This window comes from Lissotriton helveticus, chromosome 3_1, assembly GCF_964261635.1.
Source record: "Lissotriton helveticus chromosome 3_1, aLisHel1.1, whole genome shotgun sequence".
Lineage (NCBI taxonomy): Eukaryota > Metazoa > Chordata > Amphibia > Caudata > Salamandridae > Lissotriton > Lissotriton helveticus.
The window spans coordinates 623,659,655-623,676,754 of record NC_136061.1 but is presented as its reverse complement, the minus strand read 5'-3'; the positions used below and the strand labels follow the sequence as shown (position 1 = coordinate 623,676,754).

At 46.9% G+C, this 17,100-nt stretch overlaps 1 protein-coding gene across 2 annotated transcripts in view; it reads right to left on the bottom strand.

Annotated features, from left to right (window-relative positions):
• Nucleotides 1-17,100, bottom strand: part of SYT7 (synaptotagmin 7) — an 812,643-nt gene that overhangs the window by 374,533 nt on the left and 421,010 nt on the right. Inside the window, exons 4-5 of one of the 2 annotated variants that reach the window (XM_078680614.1) lie at nucleotides 8,226-8,357; nucleotides 7,290-7,514 (exon numbers count right to left, since the gene is read on the bottom strand). The exons of the other annotated variant lie outside the window; for it this stretch is intronic. Of the exons in view, the coding sequence (XP_078536740.1) occupies nucleotides 7,290-7,514; nucleotides 8,226-8,357 (357 nt within the window). The remainder of the gene's footprint in view (nucleotides 1-7,289; nucleotides 7,515-8,225; nucleotides 8,358-17,100) is intronic. 2 annotated transcript variants of the gene reach the window in all.

The window sequence follows — 17,100 nt, the reverse complement described above, 5'->3', positions numbered from 1 at the left end:
AGACCTGGACAGATGAGAACTCGCTACCGGATATCATCGCCGCTGTACCAAGCGGATATGATATAATGTGGCATAACCGCCCAGGGGGCTCACGGGGGGGTGGGGTAGCTATTTTGTATAGGAAGACCATGACAGTTGAAAAAATACTAACTGAGACGATTGACCTAGCCGATCTCCTTGGGGTAAAGGTCACAGTAAACAATGTGTGTTGGGTGATCCTGTCCGTTTATCGTCCGCCGAAGGCAACCCCTACCTTCTTTGACTTATTTTGTCCCATTATATCTGACCTTAGGTCAAGATATACAAAAATCTTGGTTACAGGAGATTTTAATTTACATTGGGATAAGCCCATCTGGGACTCACCCATGCGCCAGTTAAACACATTAATGTCCGCATTGGACTTTACACAGATCGTGGATGCCCCAACGCATGTAAAAGGTCATACTCTTGACCTTATGTGGACCACCGATGCCACTCTAACATTTAGCGAGGCAGCGCCCTGTGTCTGGTCGGATCACTGTTTGGTCTCGTGTGAGGTCCCCCTTAGCAATGGGGCTGTCCATAATTCACAGGGCTTCAGGAAAACCCGGAAATGGATTGATGTCAATCTGAGAGCCCTGACTGAGGCACATCTGGAACCTCCCCAGGTTTTAGAGCCAGATGGTGATTTGGACCGAGACTACTCTGATCTAACAAGATGTTTGACTCGGGCCATCGATCAGATAGCGCCAGTGAAAATACAGCAAATTAAGGGCTCAGGGAAAGCTCCCTGGTTTACTCCGCTCCTAAGGGTAACTAAAACAAAGTTAAGGAGATTAGAAAGGCTGTGGAGGAAATCCAAGCAGGATGCGGATAGGGATACCTATAAGACCTCTCTCCACCAATACAAAAAACTTATGATTCAAGCTAAAGCGGACTATCTTGAATCGCGCCTAAGTAAGGCCACTAATATCCAGAAAGAAACCTTTAAAATCTTGGCTGAGCTGAGTAAGAAGCCTGATAATGTTAAGCCCCCTTTTGACTGTAATACATTCCAGACCTATTTCCTGGAGAAGGTGAAGATCATTGTCCAGGAGATAGAGAATGTGGCGGCAACAGGGACTGCAATTGCCTTAATATTTAATAAGGCGAGCGATTGTTCTCTTAAAGTGTTCCCACAGATGGATACACTAATCTTGGAACAGCTGATGTGTAAAATTAAATCTGGCTCCCCAGCTGATCCATGTCCACCTGAGATCTTTCGCATTGCGCGTCCCTTGTTGGAGGAATACATCATCTCTCTCCTCAATAGATCGCTGGACATGGGATATCTGCCGAGTGAACTTAAGGAGGCGCGGGTAAGACCCTTATTGAAAAAGCTGGGGTCGGATCCCGCTGTGTTGAAGAATTACAGACCCATCTCCCAGCTGCCCTTTCTCTCAAAAATTCTTGAGCAACACGTTCTTCAGTCCCTGTCCTGCTATCTGGAATCTCACCATCTACTCCATGATAGACAGGCAGGTTTTCGAGCACATCACAGCACCGAGTTGGTGATGCTCTCAGTGCTGGACGAACTAAGAGGTAGGGCTGACTGTAAGAAAGCGAGCGCCCTGATTTTATTAGATCTATCAGCGGCGTTCGATACTGTCAGCCACACCCTGCTCTTGGACAGATTGAAGAGCTTTGGGATTAAGGGCTCGGCGTTACAGTGGTTGGAATCCTTCCTTACAGGTAGGACCCAAAGGATACAACTGGGGGACGAAATATCTGAGGTAGGGGTTTTAGAGTGTGGAGTACCGCAGGGGTCGGCCCTGTCCCCACTTCTATTTAACCTATACCTGCAACCACTGATCGCTGCGCTGGCTGCGATGGACTGTAAAGTCTTCAACTATGCGGACGATACGCAGTTGCTGCTAAGTATAAATGACACCACGGCTGCACAACTCCAATCCCAGAACATCTTGAGGTTCACGGTACGATGGATGACTGATAACCTTTTAAAAGTCAATCCCGACAAAACTGAGATCCTGGTTATACCATCCACCCTCTCACCTTGGAGTGACCTCTACTGGCCCATGGAGTTGGGCCCGGCCCCAAAACCAAGTCTGGTTGTAAAAAGCTTGGGGATTCGGCTGGATGCTGACCTATCGATGGCGCCTCAGATCGCGTCGGTAGTAGGCAGCTGTACTAATATCATCCGGCAACTGCGGAAGTTATCCCCTATCCTTTCAGAGCCCATGATGCGTTCAATAGTAACTGCCACTATCATTTCCAGAATCGATTATGGGAATGCCCTCTATCTTGGCCTACCGAAAACCCTTACTAATAGGCTTCAGGTTCTGATGAATGATGCTGCCCGATTGATCTTTAGACTCCCTAGGAGGTCTAGAGCCACTCCTCTACTACAAAACCTACATTGGCTTCCAATTAAAGAGAGAGTGGAATTCAAGAGTCTGTGTACAGCCCATAAGGCCATCTATGGTAAGGCTCCGGCCTATATCAAGGAGCGTCTACAACTGTACTGCCCGACGAGATCACTTCGGTCCTCGGACTTGCAGTTGTTGAGCTGCTCTCGGTACAGGCTAGTGACGAAGGGAGGCAGAGCCTTCTCGGTATTGGTTCCCCAGTTATGGAACAATTTGCCTGGAGGGATACGTGAGGAAGGAAACCTCCTAAAATTTCGAAAGAGTCTGAAAACGCTACTGTTCAGGAGAAGCCTGAGCATGGCCTAATCCAATGCGATCTTTTGTTCTGACCCTGTTATGTTATTGTCCTGTACCATCTTTCCGGGCGCTTAGAGACCTGCAGGTGATTAGGCGCGGTATAAAATTAAAATAACAATAACAATAACAATAAAATAACAATGATAGTGGGCGAGCTTTGAGGAAAGGAAACTCTGCACTTTGCCATACAAGGACTCATGAGTCAGGCAGCAAGCCTTAAAAATTATTATTTTGCGAATCGGTAGTCATTGAAGCCATGTGTAAAAGAGGAGCAGACGCGTGCTGGCTGGAAGATTATGAATGAGACGTGCTGCTGTGTTTTGAATGACTTGCAATGATTTTAAAACAGTCCCATTTATGGAAGCCAATAAAGCATTACAGTAATCTGTCGGATGATGACTAATGCTTGGACTAGAGTTTACCTAACTCAATTTGGGAGGATCAGTAAAACTTTCTGTAGTAGCCACAGGATATGAAAGCTGGCGCCAGTGGTGGTAACAACCTGTTCTTTCATAGTGAGTTCTTGATCGAGGTGAACGCCTATGTTTTTTCCAAATAATTTGGGAGTTTGAGCTAGGCCAAGTTCAGAGGGCCACCAATCGGGTATCTAGAGCTGTCAAGCCGTTTACCAAACAGCATGATTTCGGTAGATTTCTGTCTCCTCCTCTTTCTCTCTCAAAGAAACCGGTTATCTGAGCCTGTTTTGTAGATACACTAGCTGATTCCTAGAGCATGCTGTAGGGAATCCTACACCTGGATGACCGGAAGTTCCTGCTACTCCAGTTGCATACAATTGTATTTCTCATTACTCTTTAATTTTTCTCCTCTTGTCTGTAATTTTGCCCTTACCCCTCGGAATAAAACAACTATACCACCTGTGGCAAGCGCGCATTGTGGATGCGCCCCATGGATTAAAATACAACATGGACTGAAGGGGGCCGGCATGCCTCTATGTTAACCCTAGTGCATTCTGAGTTTATTTAGATTAGATTTTGGAGCTCTCATGTAGAGAACACGAGAGAGACAAGTGGTTGCAGGGAGGGATCTGGGGATTGTTGAACAACAGTGGTGTGTAGCCATTGAAGAAGTCCTGTGCCACCCACCCCTGATATGACAGTAACTGATTCTTGATAACACCCCTTGTCCCAAATCCCAGAACATGCTCATCTCCTGCTTGTATAGATATAGACCTGGTCTCAATGAGCACCTAATTAATGGATTGGAATCTATACCACCACCTTTGAGCTTGCCCCTTTCTTGACTGCGGATAAGTAGTCTCTCTTTCACACCTCGCCACCAAGGTAAAGCAGCACATATTACATTTATCTTTAACTGGCTAAATGCGTAAAATGTTATGATTTTGTTAAGAAAGTCACTTCAAGGGTTTGGTACCTAAATTTAGTATTGATAAACTGTAAAGGTCTAAATCTTTATTACTGAGTGCAACTCGAAGAATAAAATCTTGTGAATTAGTACTTCTGTTTTGATGCACATAGAGTGGAAATAAAGCAGTGGCCTTCCCTAGCTGTTGTTGTAAGGAGTATTGAGCATGATGTATCCTCCACCATACCCATCGAGCTTTTGACTATTGCACTGGTGTCCTGCTTGACTGTAGTGCCCCTCCTGCTTGTCTATTTCCCAGGGTAGAGGTTTTGCTCTGAGTATGGTGTCATCTGTCCAGATTGCACTCCTATTGACTGTTTCCCGGAATTTGCTATTTTCCTTCTAAGTTCTTTTTTGATAGCCTTGCAAAAGGAGAAGTGGTGGGTTGGTGGTTCCTCTACAGTCATCTTGTTCTATCCATATTCGTCATTCTTCCCCCATATCGTCGCCCTCTGAAGATGTTAATTAGTCTCTTGGTATGTATCCCACCTCTTTTCCCACAAGGAATGTGAGTGTCTCTCTGGTTATTCTATATTAGTTTGCTCCGTTATGGATATTAGTGGCCCACCTGATTGCCTGGATTCTGCCCCATCATCATATCCGTTGCTGTTCTTGAATTGCCCCCCAACTACAATTCTCCCTTGATTTCCCTCTGGAAAAGGCCATTTGCATCCTGGTTCCTACTCCAACTAATTTTGTCAAGAGTTGTAGTTAACCTTTAGGTACATTTGCCCTGTATGTTCCCTTTGGAATGGGAGCGCCTTCTCTCGTGCTACAGTGTCTGTACTACTTTTTGGGTTATCTTTCTGTCCTATTGTCCATTCGTGAGGGTGATTGTCTACAAAGTGCCACTCTGAGCTTCCTGTTCCCTGGGCATGGGGGTTATCTTTTTGGATTGTCTACTACTTTCCTTTCCTGCTGAGATGGTTGCCTTCCAATGGATTCCTCTCCAAATGTGTCCATTGTGATTGCTGTGTTTTCGTATCGTCGGCTCATGTAGGAAATCACATTCCTTGTGAATAAGTCGCTTTCTTTCATGTTCCCTGTCATAACCCATCACATCCTGAGCTGAAGACAAGATTTTCAAAGCAGCATAAATGCACATTTCAACTAAGCACAAGAGGTTGCAGTGGATATTTCTCTGTTTAAATGGCTTATCAGCCACTGGAAGTGCTTGTGAATTTATTAATGGACTGTCCTGCTACAAACATTGGCAAAGTCAATAAGTCTGCTTGTGAAGCATGCCATCTTTTTTTCAAATGTATTTAATATTTGGAAAACGTGCAACACATATCAAAGGTTTAAACGTGAAAAATATACAAATGCTGCCATCTGAAGGCTATACTTTTGCAAAGAAAAATAATTAATACGTGCACTCTTTTTTAGGCTGCTGAACACATCTGACCCGGAGAGAATGCAGCTATCACAGCGCACATTAGCCAATGGAATAAGTGGGGTGACCCATTCCTCCATACTATACTGTGTAGTTTAGCAGTAGCAAAATATGAATGACACTTGAACAGAACCAATGGACGTAGAGGGCTGTCCAAAATCCCTTCTATGAAGCGAAATATTTTCATTTTGAACTATTTTTTTAATATGAGGCTGGTGAGACATCTTTAGACCCCTCTAGGTCAGCCCTAAAAAAGGCTAACCTTGACATGTTTCTTCTGACCTGAATATTAAAAAAAGCACGTAAAAAAGAAAAGAACAAGCCACAGGTTGGAATCTTCGGCTCCAAGAGATGCAACATACTTTCTGCAAATCTCCGATTGCAGATAGAGTGTGGTGGAATGTTTCCTTCCAGTGTGTCTATCATAAATTGGACTTGCCCCCAAAACCTGGCCTCCAGGGCATCCTTTGTTAAACTGAGTGAAAACCGTATCTAATCAGGCTAAATTGTATGTCTTTGTCGTTATAGATCTAGATTGTATTTGTGTTTTTGTGATTCCTTGCAAGGCCCTGCAGAAATATCCTTGATAAGTTTTAAGTATCTGCAATATCTTCAGCCTTCGTTTATCACTGAGAACATGCCAGCCCATATTAATGATTTTAATACATTGTGATTTCAGCCAAGAGTATTTGACAGAGTGAAGATCTTGCATAACTATAGGACTCATTATGATAGCAGATGGTCGGACCGCCGTCTGCTAACACAGCGGTCAGGAAACCGCCCAACAAGCATGCAGAGGTCTAACCATAGTATTTTGATATGACCGCCGTGCTGGCGGTCGGAAAGTGCTCCATACACTGGCGGCTTGTGCTGCGGCCGCGGCACAAGCCGCTGTGGTATGGAACACCTCCTGCACCGTGTGCCATCGCCCATGTGGTACACGGTGCTGCAGGTGAGTGGCCATTTTATAGTGGCCCATGGTGGATATGGGGCCTGTTCGAGGCCCTCAAATTCTGTTTCCGACAGTCTTTTCATGGCAGTCTTCTCAGCATGAAAAGGCTGTTGGAAAAGGATATTTTAATCCCAATAGCGGTGCCTGCCTTGGCTTCGCCGCCATTCGGGACTATGATTCCGACCTCTGCCCCATCTGGATCACTGATCCTGTCGGAGGCGACGGTCTTCCCTCTGAACGTGTGGGTGTGACTGCCAGGATTGTAATCTGGCGATCAGACCGAAGGGCTTTAGGTGGTCGAACCGCCACTGACACGGTCCGACTGCCATCATAATAGGCCCTCTGTTAAATGCCTGAACTTGAACTGTTACCTCCACGGTGCTGTGGTTCAGAGTGGCAGTCCGTCTGTGGACCACCCGAGGCTGTGACACAGAGTGGGGCAGGTGTTTGTGGTACTTGCCACACTTTCTTCCTCGGTGATGTTTTCCCCTAGCTCATCTCTATACACCTGCTCACCAGGGTCGGACTGGCCGTTGCGGGCACCGGGCAATCCCCCGGTGCGCCGCAAGGGTGGGGGCCGGTTTTGGGCCTCTGGGGGCCGTTTTTGTTACAATCGGCTGAAAACCGGCCCCGGCAAAGAGCCGGTCTCACCCCCAACTTCCCCCCGGGGGCCGGCCGAGCACTTTGCCAGGGACGGTTTTAGTTCCCAGTCCGGCCCTGCTGCTCAATGGGGATTTAAGACTGCCCTGATGGTTCCCCCTCCTATTCCCTGCTCCTGTGGGAAATTGTGGATGCCCTATTGCTTCCACTCCCATCCTTATCCACTGGAGCCCTCCCGCTGGGTGTAATGGACACTCACTTGGTGCGGCTGAGTTTCCCTGTGGCCATGTGGCTCTGCACGGTGTGCCAGCGGCCTCGGCCCGCCTTGCCGTTGAGGGGCTCCCCCTGGTGGCTGTGTGGGGCAGACAAACTGCTCTTCAGGCTCTCATTGCGGACTTGCTTCTCCCCCAGTCGTCCATCTTTGTCCAGCAGCCCCGAGGCAGAGCAGGCTGCAGACTTACTACCCGTCAGCAAGGTGCCACCGCTGGCAGGGTGGCCCCCAACATGGGGCAACAACAAATCGGGCACAAGCAGGACAGACAGAGAGAAAAGGAGGAGAGAGAGGGAGAGAAAGACAGACAGACAAGAGACAGAGAGAGAAAAAAAGAGCATCATCAGCACAGCAAAGAAAATAATCATAGCATCTATCACGGGATCAAGGAGAGAACCTGCAGCCCGGGAATTGAGCTATGATGGAGGTAAAAGTGACGCCATTTCCACAGCCAAGGGTTCACAAGGAGAGAACTGTTAAGGAGAGGCACCAGACAGCCAGCCACAGGAAGAAGAAGAAGCTATGTTAGTGAGTTTCACCACCACACAGAGTGCAAATGTGAGGATACTCCAAGTGACCAAAACGGGCAACCCTTCCTTGCACTAGAGAGGTAGGGAGGGAGGGAAGGAAGGAGGGGAGAGGAAAGGAGTTGGGTGGAAGTCCAAGTCAGCAGCTCCATCAGGGGCCTTTTATCAGAAATTAATTAGAGTTGGGTGGGGTAAAGGGAAGGGAGAGGCAGGAGGAGGGGTTGCTCGTCTCCATGGCCCATCAGCCCATGGGGTGGAGTGTGCGGCCAGAGTGGGGGAGTGGAGCGAGGAAAAGAAAGGTAAGGAAAGAAGGTGAGTGTGGAGGACGTAGGGTGGTGGTGGTGAGGTGGGTTACATACTCACTACATACGATCAGACCAGGCAGAGAGAGACTCACTTGAGGGATAGTCTCGGGTCGCCGTAGGGCGTGTAAGGCGACATGTTTAGGATAAACTCCTTGGGAGGGTAGGAGCTCCACTTCTGGTGGACTGTGCTGTCATTGTTATTCCAAAAGTCTTTGTCTAGGTCACTAGATTGGCAGAGACAGAGAAAAAAATAAAAAAGAGGGAAATACAACAAAAAAAACTGAATTCCTGAGAGGGGAGGAAGGGAACCCGCCTCCCGCGCCCCTAAAAAGTCAACAGGCCAGTAAATGGTCCCCTACTCTTATGGAGACATGTAGTGGGCGTGGAACATATGAAATCTGCTGTGGAGGAAAGTGAGTTAATATCCGCAAGCTGCCAGTGAAAGGAATGAGGATGGGGAGTAGGTGCTAATGCAGAAGCAGAGGACTCTGTGCTGGTAGAAGAAAAATAATTGAGTTAAAAGGGAACAAAGAGAGATCCTTGAAAATAAATTGAAGGTGCAATGGTTTATTGTCATTCCTTACTTCTTAAACGTGAGTTGCTAAAACTAACTGTTGTCTTTAAGGGTGCACCAGTTCTGGTTATTTGTGCATTGTCTTTATGATCTCTTTGGGGATTTCGCCACGGAAAAGAACCTCCAAGAAAACTGGAAAAATGTGGAGCCTTAACAACAAATTCCAACGTATTCTCTGGGAATGAAGCAATCGGACCAACCATTTGATAGGCTGAGGCCAGCAAGGAAGAAGAGGGATTGCAAGGATATTATTACCCACTTATACCTCAACATGGCTGAGTTACAAGCTCTGCATTGCTTCAAGGTCCCAAGTACACATCGTCTGTTTATATAGTGATTTTTGCTACTTGAGTTATGTTTTTCTTGCCACCATCACTTATGAGTGTGGCCAAAATATTTCAAAAAGCTGTGGTATTTGTGCTTAGTAGAAACAATAGGACAAGTAACTATTTCCAGAGTGGACCCAAGCTTAGCTTGTATGATGGGAAAAAAGGTTACAGAACCTGACCTTGTTTACAGAACCTGACTTAAAAGTTCAAGAGTCAATCTTAGCTTATAAGGCATCAAATCACATTTAGAGCTCTAGACCTGGCCTCAAGCTTTAGGCACTTATCTCAGGTTGTTGATATAAACTTAGCTTGTCGAAGGTGAACTAACTCATAGAACCATAACATTAGCTCACCCTGTTGCACATAACCTTAGGTTGTAGACCTAATTTTTCGTTCATAACGTGACTTCAGTAGGCAGACCTCAGCTCAGCTTATATAGTCTGAGCCTTAGCTTGCAGGACTTGAAGTTAGCTTGGAGAACCTGACATAACTTTGTTGGAAATTAGCTCAGTTTGTAGAACCAAGCATTTCCATGAAAACACTGTAGAATATGATGGTAGCCTTACGTCCTGACTTTAACTTGTAAACCCTGCCACAAACTAGTGAGAACTGTCCTTAGCCTTTTGGTACTGACCCAAGCTTGAAACACTTGACCTTACCTTGAAGAACCAAAGGTTAGCTTGTAGAAATTGACCAAATATTCTATAACCTGATGCTAGCTTGTTGACTTAGAGCTTAGCTGAGGGGACTGAAGTGCAGCATGTAGGGCCTGGTCTAACATATAAGAACCAATCTTAACTTAAAGGGTATACCTGTCAATTGTAAAAGAGAGGATGTATTTGTTTACTTTATAAAGTGCACAAATCACCCCGGAAAGGGTATCTCAGTGCTGTAGGAAACACAGCAGTCAGTACAGACCAATAAAAAAAGACAGACTCAGAAGAGCTCTGTTTCAAGAAGTTTTCTAAATTGAAGATAGAAACATTGGCTTGCAAGACCAGATGTTAGCTTATAGGAACTGATCTTAGCAGTAGCACCTTCACTTAGCATATGTCACCTGATTTCAGGTTCTATAAATTAACCTTACAGAGTCTTTGTAGAAAAGAAAGGCTTGCTTGTGAAGGCCTTATATTATCATGTATCATTTTATCTTGAAGAAAACAACCTTATTTTGAATGCCTCATCCATGGTGTGAAGACACAACTTAGTGTGAAGGGTAAACATCACTTTCGCTTCTACCACATGACCTTATATTACAGTTAGCTTGAAATAATCAACCTTGACTTGAAGGAGGTTGCCTTAGATTGCTAGAGAAGTTGTGGGCTTGCACAGACACACAATTTCCTTCTTCCCGCGGTTGGTTGATTCAGGGAATTTTAAGAAGGGCAACAGCCTGCAGTACCAGCTCTATGGATATCATGCACAGAAGGTGATTTCTTGCCAAATCCAGCTGCTTTGTCTCAGGCGAGAGCAAGATCGGAGAGTTTGGACAGTGGATTTGGGCAACATTAGCTGCCTCTCAGCATTAAGCAAGATGAGAGGATATCAGCAGTCTTTGAAGTCAAAAGCAACATCTCCAAACAGACTTCCAAAATTATTATATGAATGCTACTAAATGCAAGTAACAGTGCTGGGCTTGGTTTCTCAGCCTCTCTTGGGCAGCCTGCCTGCTCTTTACATGCGGAAGCTCCAGAAGGCCTGGGCTTGCTTTCCTTTGCAGGACCAGACATGAGTATTTTGCCTTATTCTTGAAAGAGGCTGACAGCACCTCCATGTGAGGCAGATGAGATAAGGGAGGAATATGCAGACCCACTACAACAGGGAAGCTTCGGGCCATGGAGAGCTGTGAGGCTCAGAGAACAAGAACTATAGTTACTGGTTTGTCCTTTGATGGAAACCCAAGATCAGGGGCCTCCACACCACTGTGGATGAGACAGCTTTGGTTCTCCATGGGTGGGAATACATGTAAATGGCCTACGCAAGGACAGACTCATTTTTCACAGTTACCAGTGTGACATTAAATTGTAGGTGGTGGACTTAGGGTAAGGATGTCCCCGCTACCTCTGCTAGGTGCTATATTGGATTGTGTTTCAGATGGCAGAGTCAGATGTGACACCGTTGGGCACGGGCCCTCCAACCAGAAGGAAGTGGCGGGAGGTTGACTGTGTGCTGGTTAGCCACCAAGTCAAGACCCGTGAGGCTCCCAAAAAATCTGTCATTTTGGATTTGTAGAGCACAACTTATCACCCGGGGCGGGGGGAGGGTTTCCAGCTGCTGAGGGTGAGCCGATTAGTGAGACAGTCAGGTCTTGAGTGCTCTCCCTTCTAAAAGAGAGAACACCGATGGAAGTCTGAACATGGGAGGGTAGACAGGCAGATTCGCGAACATGCAGGGTGCAGAACTCGGAAACGGGTTAGATTACCAAACTATAGGTGAGAATTAGACTGCCCCAACCAAGCTCTGTGCGTTTCTACAAAACAGCACTCAGAAGAGTGTTCTTGTGAACCAGACCTGTCAGTCATAACTGTCTGGTGATGACTTGGTGAAGCTTCTTTGTTGGAAGTGAGTGACGAGCCACCTCACTTACAGTGAGCAGGTACGTGGAACAGGAGCTCGCTAATGGAAGTGGAAGTCAGGGGGCTTGGTGTCAGCGCCAAGACCGAAATGTGCAATTCTGGAAGATAGGGTACGGTCTGGGGGCTTGGGAGAGAGGCTCGGTCTGTTATGGAGACCCAAGCCAGAGACACCCGCACAAGAACTCTGTGAAGTATGGAAGCTGTGCACTGCGTCTGCCAGCACAAGGTGACTAACCCTCATCTAACCCCTCCACACTGACTGAGGCCCCCTAGAGCTGGGATTTGTGCTGTTACTGGGGGTGTACACGCCCCTGCACAGGAACTGCATTGACTGTCCGTGCAGAATGGAGAAGCCTTGTCGAATGTGTTACTTTGACATAATATGCATCTGCAGTGATTAATTTTTGTCGTTTTTACCTCATTTTAATTGTAAAATACCTTTTGATTTTACTACATTCGAATAGGAACTTGACTGAGTGATCTCTTGCTTCAGGTGTTAGTTATGCTGGTAGTGTTAACTCTTCTAACACACCTGTAATAGCGTCCCGTCTCCGTTCTGCGTTACTGAGGGGCAAAGAAGGCTGTTTGCGCGGTGGTGCGCACATTTTCCCACTGAATAGCCCGGCTTCCTACAGGTACAGAATAAACACGCACCGGAAGGGCCAGCTGGGGGCGGGCGATGGATACACATTGAATGTACTCCCCGCAGTCAGCTGCAGGGGGGCCGTCTGCATTCTGCACGCCGTGGTCCCTCGCTGGAGGGGGCTGCTCGGACCTGCCAGTATGTATATTAAAGTCATCTAATGGAGATGGATGTTATAGCGGCCTGATGAACGCATACTAAACAGCCGGGGGTCGGTCCACAGGGGACGCCCTCATTGTGTATGCGTAGGAGCGCCGCCCGCTGGGGAGAGAGAGAGCTGCCGCGACACGAACATTCACACTTTCGCCTTTACTGAAGGCGACTACCGTGACCTGGGTAGGTATGCATGCTGAACTCACGTACTGGCTGTGTGTGGATGAGGAACCCGGGCAGTGGCGAGCGGGAGGTGCCGAGGCCTGACTACATATGCATACTAAACTAAATACACTCACTAGCCTGCCTGCGTGCATGTTAAACCCACTTAATGGGGGTGGCTGTTAGGGCCTTGCGGTGTGCATACTAAGCTGCGTTACTGGGGGGATTGGTTATCAATGCACCCTAAATGTAATGGAGGGGGGCTGCTGTACTACTTTGACTAATTAGGCAAAATGAATCAAGTTTGCGGTGTTTGCGCCCCCCTGGGTTGTCTATGGATGATCATTCTGGTGCCTGACGCGAGGTTAGGGGTGCTGGGACATGTTATGTTATGTTAGGTAATTTTGTAGACGCACAGCTGCCCCAGCAAAGGGGTGTCCCGGCGTTGAAAGCGGAATCAGAAGGCAGCAGGACTAGTACGCAGGGAACAAAAGAGTTTTAATGGCCTTGTGAAAGGGAAGTAGGCCATCCAGACGACGGGTCTGAGCGGGAAGAGAATTCCACAACTTGGCGGCCAGATAGCAAAAGGACCTGCCCCCAGATCTTGTACGTTTCACCCGGGGGACCACAGCCAACAGCTGCTCCGCAGAACGTAACAGGCGGTTGGGGACATATGGAATCAGCAGGTTAGATAGAATCTCTGGGGACGATAATGTAAGTATTTTACTGGGAGTATCTGCACAAAGTGCTCTTTTACTGAACTAATCAGCCCTTAGATTAGAGGCGCTATCCCTTCACAAATTCACTAGCCCATCTATAAGAGCTGGTGCCCAATCGCAGAAGGAACTAGCCCTTAGATAAAAGGAAGTGGTTTGTCCCAAGACACAGTGGAGCTGTCAGTGGCATGAGCTTCTGCATCACACTCCCCATCTTTTACAACGTTATAGGTATGAACTGCGGCCACAGAGATATATGAGTTGTGGTCTTGGTTCTCAGTTGTCTACTACGAGGGCCTTGTGATGTAAGTAGTGCTTCAAAGTTACCAAGGTATGGCAAGCCGGAGACTGCTTAGAGTTCTTCTAAACACTTATGTTATCGTACTGCTTGGGGAATGCCGTAAACTACCTTTAATCCCCATCGCACCTCTTGGTTACATTAGAACCTGTGCGAAGAACTATAGACTTCTCCAAAGTACCTATCTTTGTCGTTGGCAATCTGTTGTTGGTCACACCCGAGAAATACACTTGCTGGAGAGTTTGCAGATTCAAGATTCAGCTTTCAATGTGCGTGCAGGGGTTAAATGGAAAATAAAGAGATGGGGCCCAAAATATGTGACCCCTGATATCTCCTCTATCACTGGTGGAATGGTGTACTAGCCAAGAAGGAGCCTTCCAGTCAAGCTATTTTGAATTATTATTATTTTTTTTTTTTGCAGAGTTTTATATAGCGCGAACTAGACCCGAACCGAATCAGGTATCAGAGCGCTTTACATATTTTTCCAGTTACGTAACATTTTACGTTTCCAGTTACTTTCATTTTTAGGCACGGGGAGATTAAGTGATTTGCCCAGAATCACAGGAGGTTTTGGCGTCGTTACCGAGACTCGAACCCAGATCCCCAGGTCGAGCGCCCTAGCCGTTAGGCCAACTCCTCTCCCCAATTAATTCCAATGAGAGAGAAGGGTCCTAGAATTTCAGGGTACTGTTCAACCTTTGTTGTTGCGCTCTCCAAGGGTGTGATGCCATATGTTTGGTAGGAAATGATTCCATGAACTCTACAGAGATTCAAGAAGATTAGTCAGACCTGGCGTTTTCAGCGGGTTTATCCCCAGACTTTTTGGCCTCCTGTTTCTGATCTGGTTCTCCAAGGGCTTGGTGTAGAGCTTGCCTCCTGTTCTGAAGTCTCATGGACACAAAGACTTAATTTCCTGTCCTCTAGCATCTGCAACTGCTGTTTCAGCTACCACAGAGGGGAATTGCAGCACCGACGCTAGGCAAGCAATGCTGCAACCTGTAATGTAGCCGTGGGCACCGCTCATGAAGTGCACAACGCCCCATCCTGACTTGCATCGCAGCCCCGATGCCTTGTGACGCCACACTGAATCGACTGCAATGCTGTTGCCGATGCCGCTGTCTGCACCAGAGTCAAGGGCACTGCTCGGGACGCTAATGACGCACCGCCCGAGTCATACCGCAGCCCCAACTTCACCGACACCTGTGCTTCATCCTTGTGGAGCCGATACCTGACCTGGGTTACTTTCTGAATTCATCAACTCCGCACCGTAATAAGGAACCAATGCCTCGGTGCCACCATGACATCACCTCCCAGGCAACAGTAAGGAACCGATGCCTCGCCTCCCCTGCATTGCAGTAACAAACCGACTCCTCACCTCCCCCCTTGTTGTAAGGAACCAACGCCACCCGGCGCCAATGCAGCATCACCTCCCTGACGCCATGCACCGTCTTTATTTTCATTGTTTGCCAAGGTACTGTTCTTTGAGGTCTGTGTGACTCCTGCCCAGACGCCATGCACCTCGCGGTCGGCTCCGTACTTTGGGATTTTCATCTGGCACAACGTCGTAATAGCTCCAGGTGGAGTTATTTGTTGCTACAAGCGTGATTTGTTTGAATAACCTATTTTGGTGGAATTTGAATATATGTAGTGTAGATTTTTGTCTTTTTGGTCTTGTTTTGCTTAAAGATTACTTATTTTTTTCTAAACTGGTGTGTCGTCCATTTGTAGTGTTTTCCATGTATTACTGTATATGTGCAAAAATGCTTTACACACTGCCTCTGAGATAAGCTTGTCTGCTCGTGCCAAGCTTCCAAGAGGGTGAGCAGGGGTTTTCTAAGGGCATAACTACCTCAACCTGACTAGAAGCTAGGGTCTCTACTTGGACAAAAGTGCAAACCATTGCCAACTAGAGACCCTATTTCTAACAGTATCGAAGGAAATGAAGCTTGTGGAAAGCCGAGAAAGGGACACATTGTGTCCTCTTAACTAGCAGTGATTCAGTAAACCTACCAATGGTGAGGGATCAGAAGACGGTGAGCCAGAGCCTAGAGAAGCTCTAGTGGGTGTGATTCCTTCTGTTAAGGTACCTTTTAATAGAATGGCTTTTGGCCTTCCCTCTATTATGGGTTGATCTGGCTTGCTCTTCCAAGGCAGCCTCCTCGTTAGCGGCCTCATTTTATCTTTGTCCTCTGGGATGTGCACGGAACACTGGAGTCAGCTGTGACAGCAAAACACAGTCGGTACACCTGACCATTAGGCCCAATGGCAGCCATTTATATCGTACTCTTGTTTCTTTTACCTATCGTAAACCAAGTAACCAAGATAGCCCTTATCAGACTATGTCTTACTGGTGGTCATTTTCAAATTGTTGTCCGCCTTAAGCCAGTGGATGGGATTGGTGTTAGAAACACCACTCCACGAGTATCATCCACTCAATGGTGGACTTCCGCTCAATTCAAGAACAGCAGAGAAGCTCCCTCCGTGCATGGGGGACTGATTGGATCATGGACCAGTGGATAACCTTGGATTTAGAGTAGCTATACCTCAATGAGCCGCATCAGCCGTATACCAAGAGCAGGCAGTACACAGCTAAATAGCAGTTCCCATTATGCCTAGGGGCCGATTCCATTAGACGAAGCATGAGAGAGCAGCTGTAAGTGCTTGGTCTGTGGTGGGGATGTTGTCTCTTTCCTTTTCCATAAAACGACACCTCTAGAACCCTATGTTAAGGGGAAATGGTGCATTAGTCCTTAGCCTGCTTTGAGCTTGGTACTTTGCAAGATCTCCTTCTGGCTGCAAACTGAGCAATCTCAATGCTCCTATTACTGGAGGGAATGAATCAGAAATGAAAAGTGAACTGGAGAGATTTGCTGTTGGGGTCTACCAAACTCTTAGTGCCTTCTGTTGCAACTAAGATGGTTCCACAAAGGTCCTCTGGTTTTCGTTCAGGCTTTCTCAGAAAACTAGCTGGTGTGTTGCGGGGGCAGTGGGAGAGGATGTCCATTTGGAATTGTGTAAAAAGGTTTTGTGAAATGCAGGTTCAGGGGGAATGGTAATGACTGTTAATGGGAAGACTTCATGCTACTAAAAGCCAAAACATTTTTGACATGGAGCCTACATTTGTACTTTACAATCCATCTGATAGGAACAGATTATGCAGTCAGACAGGGGTGCACAAGTCTTAGAAAGGGAGTGTGGTACAGCTTTGAAAAATATGTTGTAAAAGATATCCAGTCATAGGAATGCTGTAAAGCAAAGAAAGTTTACCCACTCAACCTCCTCCGCTCCCACGGCCCACTCAAACACTTTTCAGAGGCCACAGGTTTCGATGGCAACTGCAGCCTCCAGAACCTGGAACAGGGCCATTTAAGAAGAGAATGTCCCAGGCAGTCATCCATTTTAACTGCAGCTAGCCAGGCCATCTTCAGATCTAGTGACCCAAGGCTAGTGTAGTGGTAGTGACTAAGGAACAATTTCAACTGCAGATAGAGGGAGAGAGGATTCCGGAATCCCTTA